The sequence below is a fragment of the Micromys minutus genome (genome assembly GCF_963924665.1).
Source record: "Micromys minutus genome assembly, chromosome: 20".
Lineage (NCBI taxonomy): Eukaryota > Metazoa > Chordata > Mammalia > Rodentia > Muridae > Micromys > Micromys minutus.
In genome coordinates this window covers 24,025,998-24,045,984 of record NC_137955.1, presented here as the reverse complement: position 1 = coordinate 24,045,984, position 19,987 = coordinate 24,025,998, and the positions used below count along the sequence as shown (strand labels likewise).

Genomic DNA, 19,987 nt, shown 5'->3' with positions numbered 1-19,987 from the left:
CTGGTAGGTGGGGGCTGGGATAAATGAAGGTCATCTGAGGATAAAGAAGACCTTAGTATGTTATATATGTCTGTGTAAAAATATCCAGCTCAAATGCACTAGTTTGTGCAATGAATATAGACTAAGAAAGTCCAGGGAAAAGCCGAGCAGGAATATGGTAAGTCATGGACTGGCAATCTGAATAATTTAGAGGAAAACACAAGAAAAATTCAAATTTCATGTGGATTTTTATTTTTCAAAACCCTTATTAAAAATGCAATTTAGTTTTTAGAAAGGCTATTATTATTATTATTATTATTATTATTATTATTATTATTATTATTATTGAAGAATTTCTATGTTTGGAGTGAGTTCAAGGTCATCCTTAGGTAGCTGGCAAGTTCTAGACCATACATACCTTATCTAAAAAATAAAAAATAAAACAAAAACAAAGTAAACCCCCTCCCAAAACAACACACCCGCATGCACTCACTTGGTGGGGGGAGGGGAGGGGGAAGTATCAATTCACTACAAAGCTGCCAATTAAAACAAGTGTCTTCTTTACCTGCCCAACAGGCTGCAAAACTAGACGGACAACAAAAACTCTTACTCTTGAAAAAAAACTTTTAAACAGTCTTCTACCAAATGTTTAAGGTTTTCTTCCTAAGAGTACTGTCCTCACCCAGAATTTTTCATATTCTCTGACACAGTAATTGGATACAGTATTATCACCTACCACATGGTGTAGGCTTCAAATCAATTCTGAGGACTTCTGGGAGGCTGAGGCAGGAGACTACCTGTCCAAGTCCAGCCTGGTTATCTAGTGTATTCGAGGCTAGCCTGAATCACATAGCAAAATCTTGTCTCAAAACAAAAAATAATGACTGCATCTCTCCTTGGGCAGCAGACTTTCAAGAACTTTGTTCCCTATTGGCAGAATATGCAAATAGAATGGGAGGAGCAGGATATGCCACCTCCCTTCAGGAAAGCTGACACCACAGGGTTTCCATTTCCCTGAGCTCCCAAGCACTCACCATTTGGGATTTCCATACTGGCTATTTTTGAAGCTGGTGACGAACCAGCAGAGTTTCTAGCCACCACGCTGATGATGTAGTCATTTTTATTAAGCTGTATCTCCGCTTTGTGTTGAGAATCCAGGATCTCAGAAAGGGACCGTGTCTCCTCATTTGATGAACAGGATACATTGTAGGAAAGTATTTTTCCATTGGCTTCATTAATGGGTAAAGGCTATGAAAGACAAGAAAAGCAAATTCTGTCACGAAAACTCAAGAAACGTTCTGAAGCCCACAGCTACGTTCACCATCAACGGTGACAGGAGACCATGAAGCTATCGGGAGCGTGAAACTCAGATTTCAAAATCCGGAGACATGGTTAAACAAAAGTGGAATGAAATCCTGACAAGGAGCTATGCTTGTTGCTAAGCATTTAAAAATACACAAAATTTTAAACATTAAGTAATGTAAAACAATGTTAAGTTTTAGTTTCCAGAAGCAAACATGTAAAAAGACACGTGGCCTGAAGGAGTCATCTATTGAAGAGGTGAAGCAGTATGGCCTGAGCTTTTCACATATGTATTCTTTTCCCTCCCACATGCCATGTGACAATTACAAAAACACTAGGAAATACACAAAAATTCAAAGAAGGGATGGCAAGATGGCTCAGTAGGTAAGGGTGCTTGCTGCCAAGCCTGAAGATCTAAGTTCAATCCCTTGGTCCCCAGAAGGTAGAAGACCCAATTCCCCTAAGTTTTCCTCTCAACTCTACACACACACACACACACACACACACACACACTCATAAGATCAGAGTAAAGTGTTCAAAACTGAGGGCAGACCCTCTCTCAGTGCTGGGGGAATCAGGAGTGGTAAGAAACATGAGGCTGGGACATGGTAAACTTAGGCAGACTGGAAAGCCCTGGCTCCTTGCACTCATTTCTGTGACAGTGTGTTTCATATATCATGTATCAGTACAGCTGAATAAGCAAGTAAAATTTGATATATTCACCAAATCCAAGTTACCGTCCACACGTTAAACACTTGAGCAAAATAAAAAATTTTAGCATCCAAGAAAACAGTACATACTCACCTTCCAGTAGATGATTAAGGTTTTTCCATCAGAACTCCACTCTCTCCAAGTATCTGGTCCCTTTGAAGGAGCTAGGAAGGAGATTCCTAAGTCAGACTTTAGATGCAGACTGCAAGATGGGACTGTGTCGGTGACTGAAGTGGAGGTGTTTGAAATATGGGGATCTGGAAATATTCCCCATGAAAGGTGGCTTCCATTTGGAAAGAGCTTCAACAGGAAGATGCTGAAGTGAACCAAGCCTCTCAGCATCTCCAGAGCAAACGGGGCCCAGAAAATGGGGTAAAATGACCCTCAAAGCCACATGACCATTCCTCCCTGCCATTCCTCCCTTCTCCCAGTTACCAGTCGGCCAAGGCCTCACATCACTTACTGGCTTCTGTGGTTAAATGTCGCTTTTCATTACTCCACTTGCTCCATTTCCAGAAGGTTTCGGAAGAACAGCGAACCCGGAAAGTGTACACAGTGTACGGCTTTAGTCTGTCCACAGCAACACTGTAAGTCGAATCCTCGGATCCGCTCATTGTGGCATTCCGCTATTTGAAAACCGTGAATTTACAGGGGTATAAAACTTGTAACATGAATCAACTGAGCGCCATACTAGTTTGCAATTACAACAGCGGAGTTCATGGTGTTCAATCTTTATGAAATGCTGCATTAAGAGAATGGTGCTCCACCGTGAATGAAAATGAATACAGGACCGCTCTTAGGTATGATTAAGGAGAGCGCTTTTATTGTAGATATGGGAGCGAGAATAGCTCGAGGCATCTGGAAGAATCCAGACTGAACAAGGCCAGCAGAATAGACCAGGCCATGGAGCGAGTGCGGGTGGAACAAGAGAGGAAGAGAAGAGTGGGGAGCAAAGAGAGCAAAAGCCTATAGCCAAAAGAGCTGAGTCACACAGCAATCAGAGAAGACTGGGAAAGGGACAGGAAGCTAGGGGTGGGGTGGAGAGATTCGGGGTACAGGGTGGAATGTGTCAGCCAGTCACAGTATAGCAGGTGGTTGGAGTAAGGTCTGAGGGAACCTAGAGGCCAGCATAAGTCTTGATAAGCTAATAGGCACCATAAGCACAGGTTCATGGAAGAGCCCCATGTCCTTTCTTGCCAGCAATCAGGAGAATGACTCCTTTGAGCAAGTAGGGACTATCTTACCTAAGTCCCTGGGGGAATGCTGGCTTTTGTCCAAATACCAGACTTTAGGAAGAGAAATTTCTTGGGACCTACTACTAACACATAGTAGCCTTCAATAAAATATTGGGATGCTTTTTAATCTAATTATTAGATCTAAATGATTATGCTCAGTTAATTTATAAAGATGCTATTATTTTGATTATCAGTGAGTAGTTCATGACCATTAAACTTTAACAGTTTGGTAATTAGAGACAAGCTTGAAGATTTAGTACATTATTCCAAGGATACTGGGAATCATCCTGGGTACAAGTGGCATGGTTTATGCATGTGTCATGTATGTACTGAACATGTAGTAAGTAGACAAAAAAAAATAATTAATATAAATAAAGTTACAACGAAGCAGTCTGACACAAATCTGAAGATGAAAGTGCTAGAGAGCCTCTGAGTGCTCAGCTGCTCCTTACAAAGTGGCTTTTCGGGTCAAACTGTGCACTTCTAAATGCTTTCACAGAAACCAGCAAGTTTGCAAATTAATGTTCAACTGCAGTAGCATTTGCTTCTGGGTTATCACAGATTACAGAAGGGTACAGTATAAGTCAATCTAATTATTTAAAATGTATTAAAAAGTCCTGTTTTGACTTATAATCACCAATTTCAACTTGCTTCTACAGATGCACTTAATAATTCAAAATTCCCTTCTACTCTCTTGTGCCAGTTAGTCAAAGGTTAAGGTTAAAGATATTTTTTCATTCACAATCTTAAGGAGTACTCCGTTCACAGAGCTATTACACAACTAAGTCTGAAAACATTCTGAACAGCAAAAGGTGAACTTATAATCTTTACTGTCCAGTACCAAATGATTGAACATACATTAAAATGCTGCTATTTCTTTGGATTGTAAGGTCTTTCTTGACTTGGTGACTCTGTAATAACTGTCTGCAGAATAACGTGTGTGTGTGTGTGTGTGTGTGTGTGTGTGTGTGTGTGTGTGTGCATAAACATACATATTTGCTTGATTATTTTTGAAACTGAGTATTTTATTCTGAATAACCAAAGAGAAAGCTATGGAAGAATTTTACTTACCACTTCTTTCTTGGAATTAGCTTTACAAATTTCAATTTGACATAAAAGATTAATCCTTGTAAAATTTCCTGGTAAATACCAAGAAAGTGTAACAATTGTTGAGTTGACGTCCTTCACTTTCAATGAAATAGGAACATGAGGAGCAACTGTAAATAGAATTATAAAGAGCAATGCCTTTAAGCGATTAAGGGTGGAAAAGGTCTCGTCTAGTAAGAAAAACTAAAAGCAAAGTTTATGTGTATACAGTGGGGGGGGGGGGCAAGGAGGTATTATTAATGACAAAAGCCAATACAGTTTGGGTAGATTTATTATACCAATGATCTTAAAGAATCAACTATGCTCAAGGTTCTTTACCTGGTGTTGAGGATATACTGGGAATGACAGATACAGAGTAACTGACAGCCACATGTACTAGGGGTGTGTGTGTGTGTGTGTGTGTGTGTGTGTGTGAGAGAGAGAGAGAGAGAGAGAGAGAGAGAGAGAGAGAGAGAGAGAGAGAGAGAGAGAGAGAGAGAGAATGGCTGTAGACTCCGAGGTTCAAAGGAAGAACCATGTACATGGGAAAGGAGGGAAAGACTCAGGCAGACAAACACCTTCTGCTGGAGTGTCACTGCTGACTCTGAGATGAAACAGAAATGAGGAGGGCAGGATGGGGTGAGTTCCCAGTGCCCCCCCATGAGGCAGCTGACGGTCACTAACTCAAGGTCCTTCTTCTGTCCTCTGAGGGCCTACATAAGTGGCACACTCAGCACATACATACCCACATAAAATAATATAAAATACAATTTCTGTTTATAAAGTGATGAATAAGGAATAACGAGGCAGTGGGACCCTCTACTGTCCCCCTTGTCAGACTGGTGACAAAGCCCTTGCTTGTACCCACGTGTCTCTGTGAGGTCTCAGGACGTGGCAGAGCCTAGTGTGAATAGTACATTGGGCTGATGGAAGGACAACCACAAAAAGATTTTATGTGTCTTATTTCTGTGTTACATATTGGCAAAAAAAAAAAAAAAAAAAATCAAGAGATTCGGTAACAAAGAAAGGAACAATTAACAGCCTACAATTTAGATGTCCTTCAGGGATCCTATCATAAGAAACACCAGCCTCGAGTGGTTACACTGTGCGGTCTCATCTATAGTATACTCCAAATGACAACATGGGCTGAAGGACAGACATGAAGCTGGTGCAATCTGACAGAGGCAGACACAGTGAGGGACTTTCATCTGTGTAAAGGTTCAGGTGACGGCCATCACAATTAAGATGTATAACCGCTCCCAAGACACAAAGGGACTTCCCCTTGTCGTCCCTTCCCACTGTTTAAGCACATGTTCTAGTGAATACGCGTGTCACGGAGCAGGCGACCCGTCTAGATTACTAGCCTGGTGAAAACATGCACGAGGCCATTGCTCTGGTTTTGGTGTTATCGCTGAGGAAAGACAGACAAATTCACGGAGTTGTGATTCATTATTTTTGCAATGACTTCTGAGTCAAAAAAAATGTTTCAAAATAAATGTTTTCAAGAACTGGGCAAAGAAAAAAAAAAAGGTCAGAACAAGTAGACAAAGCCATATATAGTTTCTATCTAAATGAGTCAAATTTTTATCTCAACTCAAAATTTGAAATTACTCATTTTAATTCTTTAAAATAAAATTTATAATTAAATATATTGATTAATTAATTAAATGGCAAACACGAATCTGTAGAGTCACTTTTCAGAAGTGCCGAGGGCACGTGTTATTTTAATTGTGGTTATTTACACACATGGGCTGGTGACAATGGCTCACCTCTTTCGGTTGCGTTGACGACTATTGCCGATTCTGCCTGTCCTAGTGGGTTGCGACCAGTCAGGGTGAAGTTATAAATTTCTTGGTCAGGAAGCATTTGCAAGGTTAACCAATAGGTTTCGTCGGTAAGTTCTTCAAGCCTGTGAAATACTGCTGATTTCCCTGAAATGCTGTCCATTAACAAGAAAAATAATTTCAGGATGGTAAGATGTAAACATTGGTGGGGATGAGCAGATTTCTATTGATCTTTAAAAGTCTGTTTTTTCATTAAAGGCTGATCATAAAACTGTGTATGATACAGAAAATAAGCAGGCATAACCACTGCCTGCACAGACTATCTGGGGCTCTTCACCAGGCAGCATAGAAGTGCAGCTGTGTGCAGGTCACTCGCAGCTATTACAGTATATACGGTACCAATACAGCAAGGCGCCAGGACACTCCCCTGAAACAGGTCCTTCCAAAGGTTTTGCCACCAGCACTCTCTCCTGGTTAACATTACCTTTCGAATAAAGTGTATTCTGTATTTCGTGGGCCCACCAGTCCTGTTATCCTTCCTGGATTCCAATTACATATGATCTCTTTTAAATCATGAGTCTCACAGCTCAGTTTCCGGGGAACATCAGGTGGATCTAATCGGAAAAAGAAAGACGAAGGGGATATGGATATATATGTATGTGTGTGTATACATCCATATCCTCCTGTAATCCACAGTTTTACAGTTGTGTTAGGTGAGATTTTTGCATAACTCCCTTCTAACAATGTGCTGTTCACACACTTCTGCACACTGGAATAGTGCAGAAATGCTCACTCTTTCTGCAAGGTTTGTCGTTACAGTCTGCATTGCATTCGAAACAGTTTACTAAACGCTGAATTCTCAATTTAGCTCCTGTGCAAATTCCCAACAGCAATTTGAGAAACGAACTAAACTGCTTTTCCCTTAAACCTGACTTCAAAGGCTTCTAAGTCAGGCCCCATAATCTACAGTTTGAAACTGTTAGTTACTGTGTCCCATCTATCTACACACTGTGGCTGAGACAGAGATATCAGGATGCCAAAAGTCATACAGTCACTCCCAGGAAACATCTGCTCCAGCTTCACTTTTGGGCAAAGAAAAAGGTCAGTTCTGGGGAGGAAGGTGTAAGAAACCTTAAAATGGTATCTAAACCATTACAGTCTGGCACTGGGTTATACAAGATGATCTTTATGATCATGCAAATCCAAACACATACAGACACTGATCCATCCCAAAGTGATATTTATGCAAGTGATTTTCATTTTCTATAAAACTTACGAACAATGTATCTGCCTGTTAAAATATTCCGTGGAAATAATACTATTTTTGAAGGAACCAAAAATTTCAAATAGTACCTAGATGTCAACCAAAATACAAACTGTTCTATACTCTCCCAAGAGATCCCAGTAATGGTTTACTTAGTTCAAATTTTTTTTATTAATATTGGATGTGTATATGACGGGGGTGGGGGGGAGAGGGACAGGGGACAATTAAGTGGAGTTCTCCTTCTGGCTCTCTCCTGTCTCTATGTGAGCTCCAAGGGCCTTTAAGTCATGGGACTGTTCAGCAGGTGTCCTTACTCGCTGAGATTTCCCAGGCTCCTCTACTGGCATTTTAGCTGATACCGAGGATGATGGGTGAATGTTTTGATGGCAGTTTTACAATTAGACAATTAATTCAACATTGATATGCTTATTTTGAAAGTTCTTTTAAACCTAAGGCAAAATTATCTACCCCTCTTATTACATGCTGAGACTTAGAATACATTTATAGTGGTGATTACTTTAGGGTATAGAATACACACATTAATCTATTTAAAGTCCAAATTATAAGAATGAATTGAAAAGAAACAGGGGTGTGACAAGAGAAAAAAAAATGAGAGGACAATGTTTGAATTGTACTGATTCCCTTTTCAAAGAAATTAACTTACAAGAATTCAACTGGAATTGGGTAAATCTCAATTCAGATCATCTGTTTTTAATACGCCAGTAAACATAAGATGTCATTTTTTAAAAGCTAGTAAGTGTTGCATGCAAAGAGAGGCCCAATACCACCACTTCTAGACTTCTTTTGGGATACAGGAGTGAGCAGCCACCTCCCTGAGGGAGGGCGCCCGCATTTCAGGCAGAATCATGAAGAACAAGACTTCTCACCCTTTGCCTTTCTTTTGCTGTCCTCAAATATGCTATTTAAAAACTGGATAAATGATACAGTATGAAATATTTAAGCCTGGCTACTTAAGGGTTTACTTTAGTAAAATGGAAAACAAATGTACATGAAATTAGTCCTAAGCGATGTACTACATATACTAAGGACTTCTGATCAATTCTGAAGTTGAGAATTTAAACTAACCCCTAGTTGCTAGATGTCTCAACCTTATGAAACTTAGACCCAGTACAGGAATAGGTATGAAAGAAATAAGTTCCTGGCTCCTATGCAAGGGTTCTAGACTTTGTATAGTATTTGTATTAAACAAGGTAATAAGGAAGGAATAGTCAGCTTACAGAAAAGTAAGGATGGCAAGGGACCAGTTGCAGCCAAGAGGAACTATATGGCACAATGTACTTACAGCCTGCGAAGATAACAGTTCCATATACATCATCGTCGGTGATAAAAATGATGTTTGTTCCACTGTTTTCAGAAACAGGTATATTCAGGATATGGATTGCAACGGTTTCCCCATAAAGATGGATAAGAGGGCGAAAGGTATTTCCAATCTGTCCTGAAAGCACTTTTGTTGGACTCATACAACAAATGGTCATGTTTGAGCCTGCGAGTACCACTTTGTCTTGAGGGAAAACATTAGTCTCAGTATTACGAGTCCCTAGAAAGAAAGAGAAGAATCACAAACATTTCAGACAGCTCTTACATAAACCTGTCTCCTTAGAGCATCCTTTTTGTCTCCTAGGATGATTTTTATTTTTGTTTATTGACTTACTTTTTCTATTTATTTTTGTGTGTGTGTGTGTGATGTACGGACGTGTATGTGTATGGAGACTAAAGGTTGACATGGGGTGTCTTTCTCACTCTCCACTCTACATTTGGAGATAGGGGCTCTCACTGAACCTGGGTCTCACTAATTTACCTAGACTAGATAGAAGTAGAAGCTCTGATACATACACACACACACACACACACACACACACATCTCAGAGACTGAGTAGAGGGCATTTTCCCACCAGAGCTCCTCACTTTTAGTATTTTTAAACAAGGCGTTATCCTGAAACCCACAGTGGCTTGGATTTCACCATGGAGCCAAGGCTGGCCTAAAGCTCAGTTAATTCTCCCGTCCCTGCTGCAGGTTTTGATCACAGGTATAGCCCACCACATATGAGAGCTTAAAACATTCGGAATGTACAAAGCATACTGTAGATGCTGTGAAGTAATGCAGAGCCAAATGCGAAGCACAGCACTCAGGCTTCAAAAGAGAAAGACACAAATAAGCAAGCCCGTGGCCTTATTTACTTACGCAGGGACAGAACCAGATCAGAGGCCACCGTCGAAGGTCACGGGTTAATTTTTAAGGGTTTATATACACATGCAGAAGATTCACACAGTGTCACTCAATGGGGACGTTTATTCTTTTGAAACCCTCCTGTGTTCTTAGAGCAGGTGCACTGTTCTTCAGCAAACAAGTGGGGAGCACCCCACATCCCGACTCACAGCTGCTGCTTGAATCACACCCTTGCAGGTCAAGGTCACGCACCCCAGCTCGACTCCTAACAGCTGGTGTTTACACAGTGACCTCTGGTCCCCTTTATCTCCCCTATGTTCACCAAAGGAACTCGCCATTCCCAGGTTTGATCCGAGGGCCCCTTTATCATCCAAACACCTCTTCAATCTCCTTCCTCTCTTGGGTTCCACCACACTGAACTTTCTGAGTCGCTCTTAGCGACTCAGACTACTGGCCCTCCTTCAGTATTTCTACAGTCAGAGAGCTTCCAAGGGGAAGGTTCTATGGGACCTAATCACCTTTAGCAACGATACATTGGCCTTCAGGATGTAAACACTTCCAATCACATGTATCTTTGTGATTCCCAAAGGGACATCTCCAGCTACGCCCACGACTCTGGATGCCGGACTGACATCCAGACTGTCTGAGGCTCAGAGTATTAAAGGTGAAGCTGTCCTTTCCTACCCAACTGGCTCCTATATTTTACATCTCTGTTGACAGCCTCCCACTCTTACCCCTTAGCCAACCAAAGTAACGACAGACACTGTTGACCCCAAGTCAGATTCTGCCGCTTACATCTCGGCCTCCCTCTCCCTCCCTTCTTTTCTAAACTCAGCTGTCCTGGGCTATATTTACCGTGTCTTGCTCAACTGCCCCAGAGTCTCCCTTATTTATCCAGCTGCTTCCGGCCCTTCCTTATCTGATGTTGCTCTACAGACTGTCCACCTGTAATGAACACTGGATGGTTTTTGGCCTTCATTTTATTGACCCTGGTGACTTGCTCCCCCCCCCCCCCGCCAGAATTTTACATCTTCCTATTAGAGGCCAACAGCCTTCTGGGGAAGGTCTTAATTTCTTTAATCCACAGTTCTGAGGTGACCACTTTGGACGATAGCTACCCGGACTCAAAACGCTAAGGGCATGTCCCAACCCGTACTCCTAAGCGATGTAACCCATATGAAACAGGGACTATAAAGGCAGCTTACAGGAGATGTTCTTCAGCGGGCTCCACGCACTCCACTCTCTGTTGCCGGAGAAACGAGGCGAGTCAATGTGCCATCTGATGCTCACCGAGTGAGAAGCACACTGCAAGGGCAGGTCTGAGGTCCAGTTCCAGTGGTGAACTGTATCTTTACCACTCAGCACTGTGCTGACTGACTCCTAAAACACACACAAACACAATTATGCTTCCAAATAATGCTAATGTGCTGCCTTCCTCCAGGATAAATGAACAGAAAGGCCTCACAGAATATATGTGGTCAGCCACCAAGTAATGTACAAGGGTAAATAAATGGTCTGCCCACTGTCTGAGGGTGACTATATATGTGTATGTATATATATATTTAATTAAGGAATGAAGCATCCCCTTCCAAACTTTGACAAAACTGTCAAATGTGTAAAGTACACCTAATTAAACTGGCAACCCTGCCCAAGACAAGCTGTGCCTTGCTCCCAGCGTTAGCCTTTCCTGCTTCCAAAAGAGAGAGAGGAAACGTCTGTCACCATCTTCTGTGCGGTAGCGGGCTTGTCGAGCTTCTGAAAGTTAGAGTGAGCATCTCTCAATCTCTCAGCAATTTACCACTCTGACTCCATGTCAGCCCCAGGGCCACAGAGAGATACACACAAAGATGAACAGGAAAACACAAAGCAAGAACCCCTAATACACTGGAACATTTTAAGGAGAATCATTCCACCCAGAGAGAAATTACTATTGAGTTAATTAACTGCAGAAATGGAAAGGTATAAGAAGCTCCATAAAAAGATGAGGCTGAAGCTGGCGTTTAGAACATCACTCTACCTGTGCTGGTTCAACTATATTTGAAGACGTTAGGACGCCATAGGAATGAAGAGAGGGAGGGGCAGGAGCCAGGGAGCCAGAGAACGGTGAGGTAGGAAGAAAGGGCTCCCATTCTCCACTGCGGCAGTTAATAAAACACCGCTGCGAACTATGAAGGAGCAACATGATCCTGCTGCCTCTGCCTCAGGGATGGAGATACAGATCGGAAGGAATGAGCGGAAGGAGTTAACCGGAGCTGCAGCCCTATCCCTGGGAAGGCTGAGACCCGAGTGCTGCATGGTATAGTGCGGCCTTGTCTCCAGACACAAATGCAAGCTTGTTCCCAAGGAGCGACAAGTGGGAACCAGAGGGCCACTTCAGGACAGCTCTGAGGCTCCCTGTGTCCCTCTCCAGCTGTTTGGAGCATTTCCTATGGCTGTGCACAGTCTGCACCTTAAATGAAACACTGTGGCCAATCCCTCTTGTCCCAGGATCCACATGGCCTCTGACCAACTTCTCATACCTGCTCCTCACGTCTCAGAACAAGTGGAAAGTAAGTGTTAAGTTAAAGGAAGCCATGGGGATACTGAACAGGGAGATGGAGACACACATCATTTTCAGACTGCTAAATTAAAGCTTACTGGTTTCTCAATTACTGTTTTATTATTATTATTATGGTTAAACATGTTTCAAATATTCATTTTATGTGCAGTAATGAACAAAGAAAAATAACAGATTTAATAAAATAAACTTTTATTTATGTAAGGGCACGCTTAAATAAAAGGCTGAGCATTTATTGTATCTGAATGGGAAAATTAGGGAATAGCTCTCCCCCTTAATTTCTTAAATTTTGAATTATCATTACAAGTGAATTTTTTATTTTGTTGCTAATTATTCGGTCATTCTCTGTCTGTCGGTCTATCTGTCTGTCTGTCTGTCTCTGTGTGCTCGCACGCATGCACATGCCATAGAGCACACAGAGGTCAGAGGAGATCTTTGAGAACTCCATTCTCTCTTCCCACCAGAATTCCAGGATCAAACCCAGGCAGCCAAGCTCATGTGGCCACCCCTTCAGCCTGTGAGTGGTTTTTACGTCACACCACAGGATTCTCAAAGGATCCCTAAGGATACATAATCTATTTCTTCCATAATTCCCAAACTCAAGGATGCCACTTTGAAAGCTTTCAGAGCTATGAGGTTTCACGGTATCGCAGGGGAATGTTTTTTTTTTTGTTTTTTTTGTTTTTTGGTTTTTTTTTTTTTTTTTTTTTTTTTTTTTTGCCAAACTTACTAGAGCCACAGGCTCCGTCCTCGGATTCTGTAGAACCTTAATCTCCCAGGTGGCATTGGAGGGGGAAGGGAGGGTCGACCCTTTGTCCTTCCACTTCAGTTGTAATGTGGAGGTTGAGAAGTCAGCAGACAAGTCCAAGATCTCAGGAGTATCTGGAATTAAAGCTTAAAACAGGAGAGAAAAGCAAAGAAAGACGTTTAGTTAAATAATGTAATACAGTGTGTTTCAATTTATCCATAACTTCCAAACTCCATATATAAATAATGTGGCCTGAAAACAAAACCTTGGGGGAAAAAAACCTGTCACTGGGAAAACAAACAAAGGGACAGACAGAAGTTTTTATTGTACAGGCAGCTCCCGGTAATTAAAGGGACAAACTTGAGAAAACTGTCAGCTGGCTGTTTCAAATCAGTGACACACTTCCTACTACAGGCAGTGTCACCTGGCTGGGGACCTGAAAGGAAGCAGCAGAAGAGCTTGCTTGGGGCGGCGGCAACACTGCGGTGGCAGCCTGAGCCTAAGAATATGGAGAGCCGGGAAAGGGTGTATGTGCGCAGAGCCCCTCATATGAGGGGACGCCACCCACTTAAAGAATTCAAAGAGCTGCTCCGAGTTGTGGGTGTCATTAAACAACAGAGACTATTCTAATGATTTTGGTACTGAGCTCTAAGCCAAAGGCTGACTCTGAAGGGCAGGAGAGAAGAGGCCTACAAAGGCTGGTTCAGCAGTGTTCAGCACTGGATCAAGAAGATGAGAAGCCGCAAACGTCAAACCTCCCAAATAAGGAGATCAGAGAGACGGAAGGAGTATAGAGAGGAACGAGGGCGTGGTCCTTTTGGTTACTTTGCTATTGCTGTGTTAGAACACCATGGGCAAGGCAACCCGTAGAAGGAAGGGCTCCTCTGGCCTTACTGCAGGAGGTTGGGTCAGCTGTGGCTCTGGATTGTGGAACGGAAGAGACAGATCTTGCTTGAGAATTCTGGCATGTGTGACGGGAAGCTGTGACCTGACATGTAGTTGCAGGAGGGGAGATCCTTCGGTTTGCTGGTCTCCCTGCCCACAGCACATGATCAAAGCCTCGGTGGGAAACAAGGTACGTGTGTGACATGTTGGTGCTGGTGGCAGAAACATAGGCGTCCCTATTAGATTCTTCTGCAAATGACAGGTGTGTGGGGATAAGTTAGAGGAAATCCAAAGGTGTGCCCTTTCTTTTCTTCCTTCTATTTATTTCTTAAGGAATTCCAGGGCCACTAAATAAAGTCATGGTAAGTGAGAAACTGCAAGAGTAAATAAATGTCCAGGGGCAAGTTAGCGACTGTCAAACCCAGGCAGAATAAGACATTATCACCTGTCAGTCTTGGAACCTAAAAATAAACTTGTAAAGTCTGGTTTTACTAAAATGTGCTGAACACAGTGCTTTATCCTTGATTAATAGTAAGAGTTGTACATGACTTGGAATGTGTGGATTTAAAGCATGAGCTACATACAGAACCAAGTCAGTTACATGTCAGCTGTATGAGGGCACGGAACATGCACGCTTTACAGAAGGCATGGAACATGCATGCTTCACAGAGAATCCTGGAGGGGAAGCTGCATGGGAAAGCAAGGTTAAATGGGAAGCACAAGGTGGACCTGGTGCCAGGAGAGAGTGGGTTCAGGTGCCAGCGTAGTCAGGACAGAGCTAGCAGCAGCCAAGGCTGTGACTCATGGCATCAAAGCCCAGTGACATAAACACGATGACACGGGCATTCTGCACCAATGCTCACCCATTAGGAATGCTTCCCTCCTACAAGTAACACTGAAGGCCTTTTGATAAGCCCTATAGACAGACCTACAAGTGTAGGAGCTTTCTAAAATGCATTCGCATACGAATGCAGGATAAATGGAGTCACCATATAAAGGGGGAGACAATGCCCCAACTAGACATACTGTGCCAATGAGCAACACCTCCAATACTAGTAACTAGATTATATCTTATTGAGTCATTGGCCAAAGAAGTCCCATACCACCGCCACCCACAAACATAACAGATGACTGCCAATGGGTTATTCTCTATAACTTAATGGTAAGGCTCTATCCGCTATAGGTAAAACTTCCTTATTTATGCCACTGAAAAATGGGGAAACTGAGCTGTACCCAACTAGAACCTTCATCCCCACTGAGTAGCATTTACAGCACTACAGGAAACATCTGCACAACACTGGAGGAGAAAAGCAACTGTAAATTTCCAAATGCAACCCATGTGACTTGCCAGCAACCTACGTGCACAACAGACTGGTGAGCTAGTAGGGTGAATGCAACCAAGTACACTTTGACTGGATTTTTAAGGTCTGCCCTGTGAGACGGAGCCCATAGGTGACATTCTAGAGTAGCCAAGAACCTCGGACTAGGTGGCCCTGGGCCCTAGGGGAAAACCGATGACTACTGCTCTACTGGAGGGTCATGGTAGTAAGATGACTCCTAGCGACGCATCTCTGCACCCATAGCTCAGAGTGCTGCCTGACGTTCAGTGGGGCTTACTCTGGCAGCAGACAGTAATTAACACAGAGACCCACAACTGGACAACGTGCAGACAGTGAGACAGTTTAGAGCACTCGGTGGTCAGTGGGATGTCTGCATCAAACTCCTCCCCACAAGGATCATGGGAGAAAGACGGTAAGAACCGGGGGTGGTGCCCTGGCTTGAAGGGAGCACTGCTCTACAGACACGACCTCGCTGGTGTGAACTCAGAGGCTGTGGCAGCAGACTCAGGACCTGCACAGGTTCAAAGTTCCAGCACAAAGGTTCACCCCTGACCAAGAAGCTGTGGCCAGCGCCAAGAGCAATGATGAGAAAGAATGGAAATGGGGCTTTTCTTTTCAGTACTTACAAACATCTTTTTCATTCAGTGTGAATTTACTCTGAAAGCCGTTTTGATAATTTATCGTTACTTCGTGATCACCAGGTGAAAGAGCTGGGATTTTAATGTTTGTCGTCTCTAACCGATGACAGGAATGGAGCCTGGAATGACAGAAAGGGAACTTTCAGATAGCAGGTAAAAATGGCGGCGTGCTCCTAAAAGCCTGGTTAACATTGGAAGCACTGCGAAGTGCCCTCTGCCTCTGTGTAACTGTATGTACTCTGGCTTGTACATACTACATGCTATGACAAAACCGAGAGGAGTTAATGGTAATGTGAGGAAGAGTAACCCAGAGCAAGCAGGCGTGGCTGAGGAACACCGAGGTCTGCCCTGTTCCAATCCCACCTCAACGTCGCCAGTGCTTTGCCCCACACTGTGCCCTTCTGCACAGAGCATGAAGGGAGCATCGCCTGGCGCCTTGTAGCAGAAGCAGGGCTCAGCAGAGGCCATGGCAGAAATGAAACTGGAAGCAGTGGTCCCTGTGCACACACTCTTCTTACCCACCAGGTTCACGGTTCAGCAAGACCCCATTATTCGGATGGGGAAGGCCAACCCCCTTAGTCTACAGAGAAACCGCTACTTTTCCTCTCTGGTTTCGTAGCCCTGTGGATCTCTATGGGGCATATTCCCATCCTTGTTTTAAGTAGTAAGATCTCTCCAGGCCTCCTGCACCCCTCACCCAGCACTGAGTACAACCCTCTCTCTTTACTGCTTAGGACTTTGGACTTTATCCGCCAGGCTCACCTCTTTAACCTTATAGCCAGGGACCATTAGAATTCTCCAAACAGCACCATTTCATTACTTTATCCTGGGTACAAAGTCACATTCTCTTTCTGCACGTGAAATTGTGCGTGTGTCCTCTGACATATTCCATGGGTTCTGCTCCTTTGTAGGTCACTTTACACTCAGTCACCAAGCCCCCCACAGTACTGCTGTCACCTACTGTGAGCCCCAGGTGAGCAGGACCTAAGTTTCTCTCCAGTGTGTCACAGCCAACATTCCTACCATTCACGCAAAGTTCCAGGATCTCCTCCCTGTCCTCTGTCCCTTTGAAAACAAGGAATGGGGGCTGGAGAGATGGCTTATCGGTTAAGAGCACTGACTGCTCTTCCAGAGGTCCTAAGTTCAATTCTCAGCAGCCACATGGTGGCTCACAACCACCTGTAATGAAATCCAATGCCCTCTTCTGGTGTGTCTGAAGACAGCTACAGTGTACTCATTAAAATATATATATATATATTACAAATTAATTTCTTTCTGCTTTAAAAAAAATTGAAAACAAGGAATGAGCTATGTGACATTATATGCCCAGGAAAATCTGAAGCAAAGTTCACTGTTACCTACTTAATGAAGAATGTTTTAAAAACCAACACAGGCTATGTCCTTTTGGGTCCCCTTCCCATGACCTATGAGGAGAGGCTCAAGGTAGAAATCCCAGCAGACACCAGAACATAACCAGAAAACAGCCCTTCATTTTCATGAGCAAAACACGAAGGTCTGAAAGCTGTTTCTGCATCATACTCTAGCTTCGTCTTAGCTGGCAAGCCATCTGAGAGTCTGCAATAGTGCCTGGTAAATATACAAAGAAGGGGATAAATATCTGGCTCTGATTAAGCAGGTTGTGTCTGGACCTGTTTTAATCAGAACCACTTGTTTGTAAACTGGGAATAAGCCTGCTACACCTGTGGGGCTTTGCTGAGTTTGTCCTGCTGGGATTCAGGCAAAGCAAGAGACGCTGTGTAGCCTCCACTCTAAGAAGCAATATGTCAAGCCCACCCAAGACTACTTGAGTTACATGGTGATGTTGAGAGCCTTGCCCTACCACCCAAGGTCCATTCATCCTTCTCCTTAATAACGTGGACTCAGTGTTTGAAGAACTTTGTCACCTGCCTAGGAGAACTTATCTCCAAGCCTCTAGAGGAGCCAGACTTATTAAGCCATCTGACTAGATCTGGCCAGTGTGTTTCTTCAAAAGTAGATATAAGGGCCATTTCTTATGTTGAGATTCCTAAGCCATGAGATTCCAGATGAGAGATGGCAAAGAAACCTGATGACAAGGACAGGCTCACTGACAACTGTGCCAGCCCTGGATTGCCCACAGCCAGCTCATTTCCACGACTCTCAACACCTATGTGTGGAGCTACTGTAGCTGGCGTTTTCTATTAGACACAGTCTTCAACCTGATAAATGCAGACAATGGTGTGGGGTAGACCTGTAAAGCCCCCTGAGCAGGTCAGTGCAGTGGGTGGTACCCCACCTTCACACTACACACAGCAAAAGAAAAGTGCTTTTGGCTAGAAGATGGAGTTTCCTTCTGGACCAATGTAAGACTTGGAATTTTTAAGAGAGAAAAGACTGAGTGTAAATGGCCTTTAAAAATCCAAGAACAAAACTGTCGCACTTAAAAATAGCCAGGAAAGAAGCTCTGGGTTCTAGCTTTAGACGAACCCCCAGGATTTCATACCTGTCTTTAATGCAAATGTCTATAGCAGTCCCAGGACTGACCCCGAGGGGTGCTGGCCACGAGCAGTCCCACACTTGCATGTTGTTGGTTCTGCATTTCAGATCTTGAAGCACCCCTAAAAAAGGAAAAGCAACATGTACATACATGACACAGCGCACTCGTGGTGACTCTTGGGCACGCTGAAGGGTGGTGTCTCGGTGGTGAGAAGGGACCACCCAGAGGGCCACTCCCTATGAAGAAAGGCCCCGGTCCTTAGACACAACTTTATGGGTGCTTTTCTGACTTTTTGTGGGTTTTGTAAAAATACTTTTTAAAATTTCTTAACATTCTAATACAGGCATATCACTTCCCCCTCCCATGTATACCCGCCCTTGCTGTTTTTAAAATTCATGGCCTTTCTCTCTTCAATTGTTAATTGTTGTTACATATACATGTGTATATGCGTCTGTGTGTGTATGCCTGTATGTGTAGGTATACACACAGGAGGCCTCACCCCTGGACAAAGAACTTCAGTCAACTAAGGAGAGAGACACAGAGAGAGAGAGAGACAGAGGGGGGAGGGAGAGAATGTCCTGTTTTTGAAATTAAAAAGCTATAATGGGGTAGGGAATGATAGCAGTGAGGTTAGACTACAGGCAAACACTTAACCTCAAAGGAAAGAAAATTATCCCAGAAAAACTCAAGGTCCATCTCATATCTACAAACCCACCGAGCCGGGGCTGCTACATGGCTTAGGCCACACTGCAGCTCCGAGGGAAGCCACAACCGATCTTTTCAGTACCGGAAGGAAAGCCCACAACATCCACAGTGAACTCCCACTGACCTACAGAAAATATTCTTGTATGTGCGGGTTAAACAACAGGAAGAAACATCACTGTACCACAACACCCCATTGTGGAAAGCACTCGCACAAGAAAGACGCAAGGAAAAGTCACCCTTGAATAAGGAGGAGAAAGAAAGAGAGCAAAGAGGATGGGAAAGGACTGGGAAAAAGAGGGGGGAGGGGAGGGAAAGGAGAGAGGGACAGACGGAAAGAGGAACAAGAGACAGAGAAGAGGAGCAAAAGGAGGAAGGAGAAAACGAGACACTATCTTATACTTATAATGGCTACGAAAAAGCTAACCGTAATCCTAAATAAGAAAAGCTTATTTTTCACGCTTCACACATGAATTACAGCCATGATATTCACCGTTGCCATAAACTGTAAATTCATATAAGACGAAAAAGCACAAATGCCTTAGAAATGCTCTCATTAGAAACAAGCGGTTAATCACAATCACGTTCTTTATTCAATGATCTTGGGGGAAGCGGTCTGCTTAATTGTGTAAATACCATGAAGACAAAGCCAACGGGCAGCAGGACGGCCGTCCTCACAGAAATAAGCCAGGTGGTATCTGCATAAACATTCTTAACGTTTTCAAACAGACACAAGGGACACAGGATAGGATTTTCGATTCCATTTAGAGAACTTTCTTAAAACATATTTGAGACAGACCAAGGCATGGCTGGGCGGGGCGGGGCGGAAAGAGCTGGCCACCAGGACACAAGGGGCATTTTCTGTGTTTTTGGAACAGAGCCAGATCTTGATGGTGCCTGTGGTTAGCAAATATGCATTGTCTAAACTCAGAGAACTGTATCCCAAAGAGATGGACAGCACTGTATGAGAATTATGCTTTATTATTTGTATAGGGTAAAGAAATATTTTGATTGCCCATTAATAAAGGGGCTTAAAGAAAAACTAGAAATACACAGGAAAAAGAATGCAGAAGTGGATTGTGAGCAGTACCC

The 19,987-nt window shown here is 43.3% G+C and overlaps 1 protein-coding gene across 1 annotated transcript in view; it reads right to left on the bottom strand.

The window, feature by feature from the left end:
* The window catches only part of LIFR (LIF receptor subunit alpha), a 59,421-nt gene that overhangs the window by 16,772 nt on the left and 22,662 nt on the right, over positions 1-19,987 (bottom strand). Inside the window, exons 3-13 of the mRNA XM_080933759.1 lie at positions 18,200-18,314; positions 15,706-15,836; positions 12,837-13,000; positions 10,755-10,929; positions 8,665-8,919; positions 6,582-6,711; positions 6,083-6,252; positions 4,299-4,444; positions 2,456-2,618; positions 2,086-2,156; positions 1,014-1,227 (exon numbers count right to left, since the gene is read on the bottom strand). Of these exons, the coding sequence (XP_080789885.1) occupies positions 1,014-1,227; positions 2,086-2,156; positions 2,456-2,618; positions 4,299-4,444; positions 6,083-6,252; positions 6,582-6,711; positions 8,665-8,919; positions 10,755-10,929; positions 12,837-13,000; positions 15,706-15,836; positions 18,200-18,314 (1,734 nt within the window). The remainder of the gene's footprint in view (positions 1-1,013; positions 1,228-2,085; positions 2,157-2,455; positions 2,619-4,298; positions 4,445-6,082; positions 6,253-6,581; positions 6,712-8,664; positions 8,920-10,754; positions 10,930-12,836; positions 13,001-15,705; positions 15,837-18,199; positions 18,315-19,987) is intronic.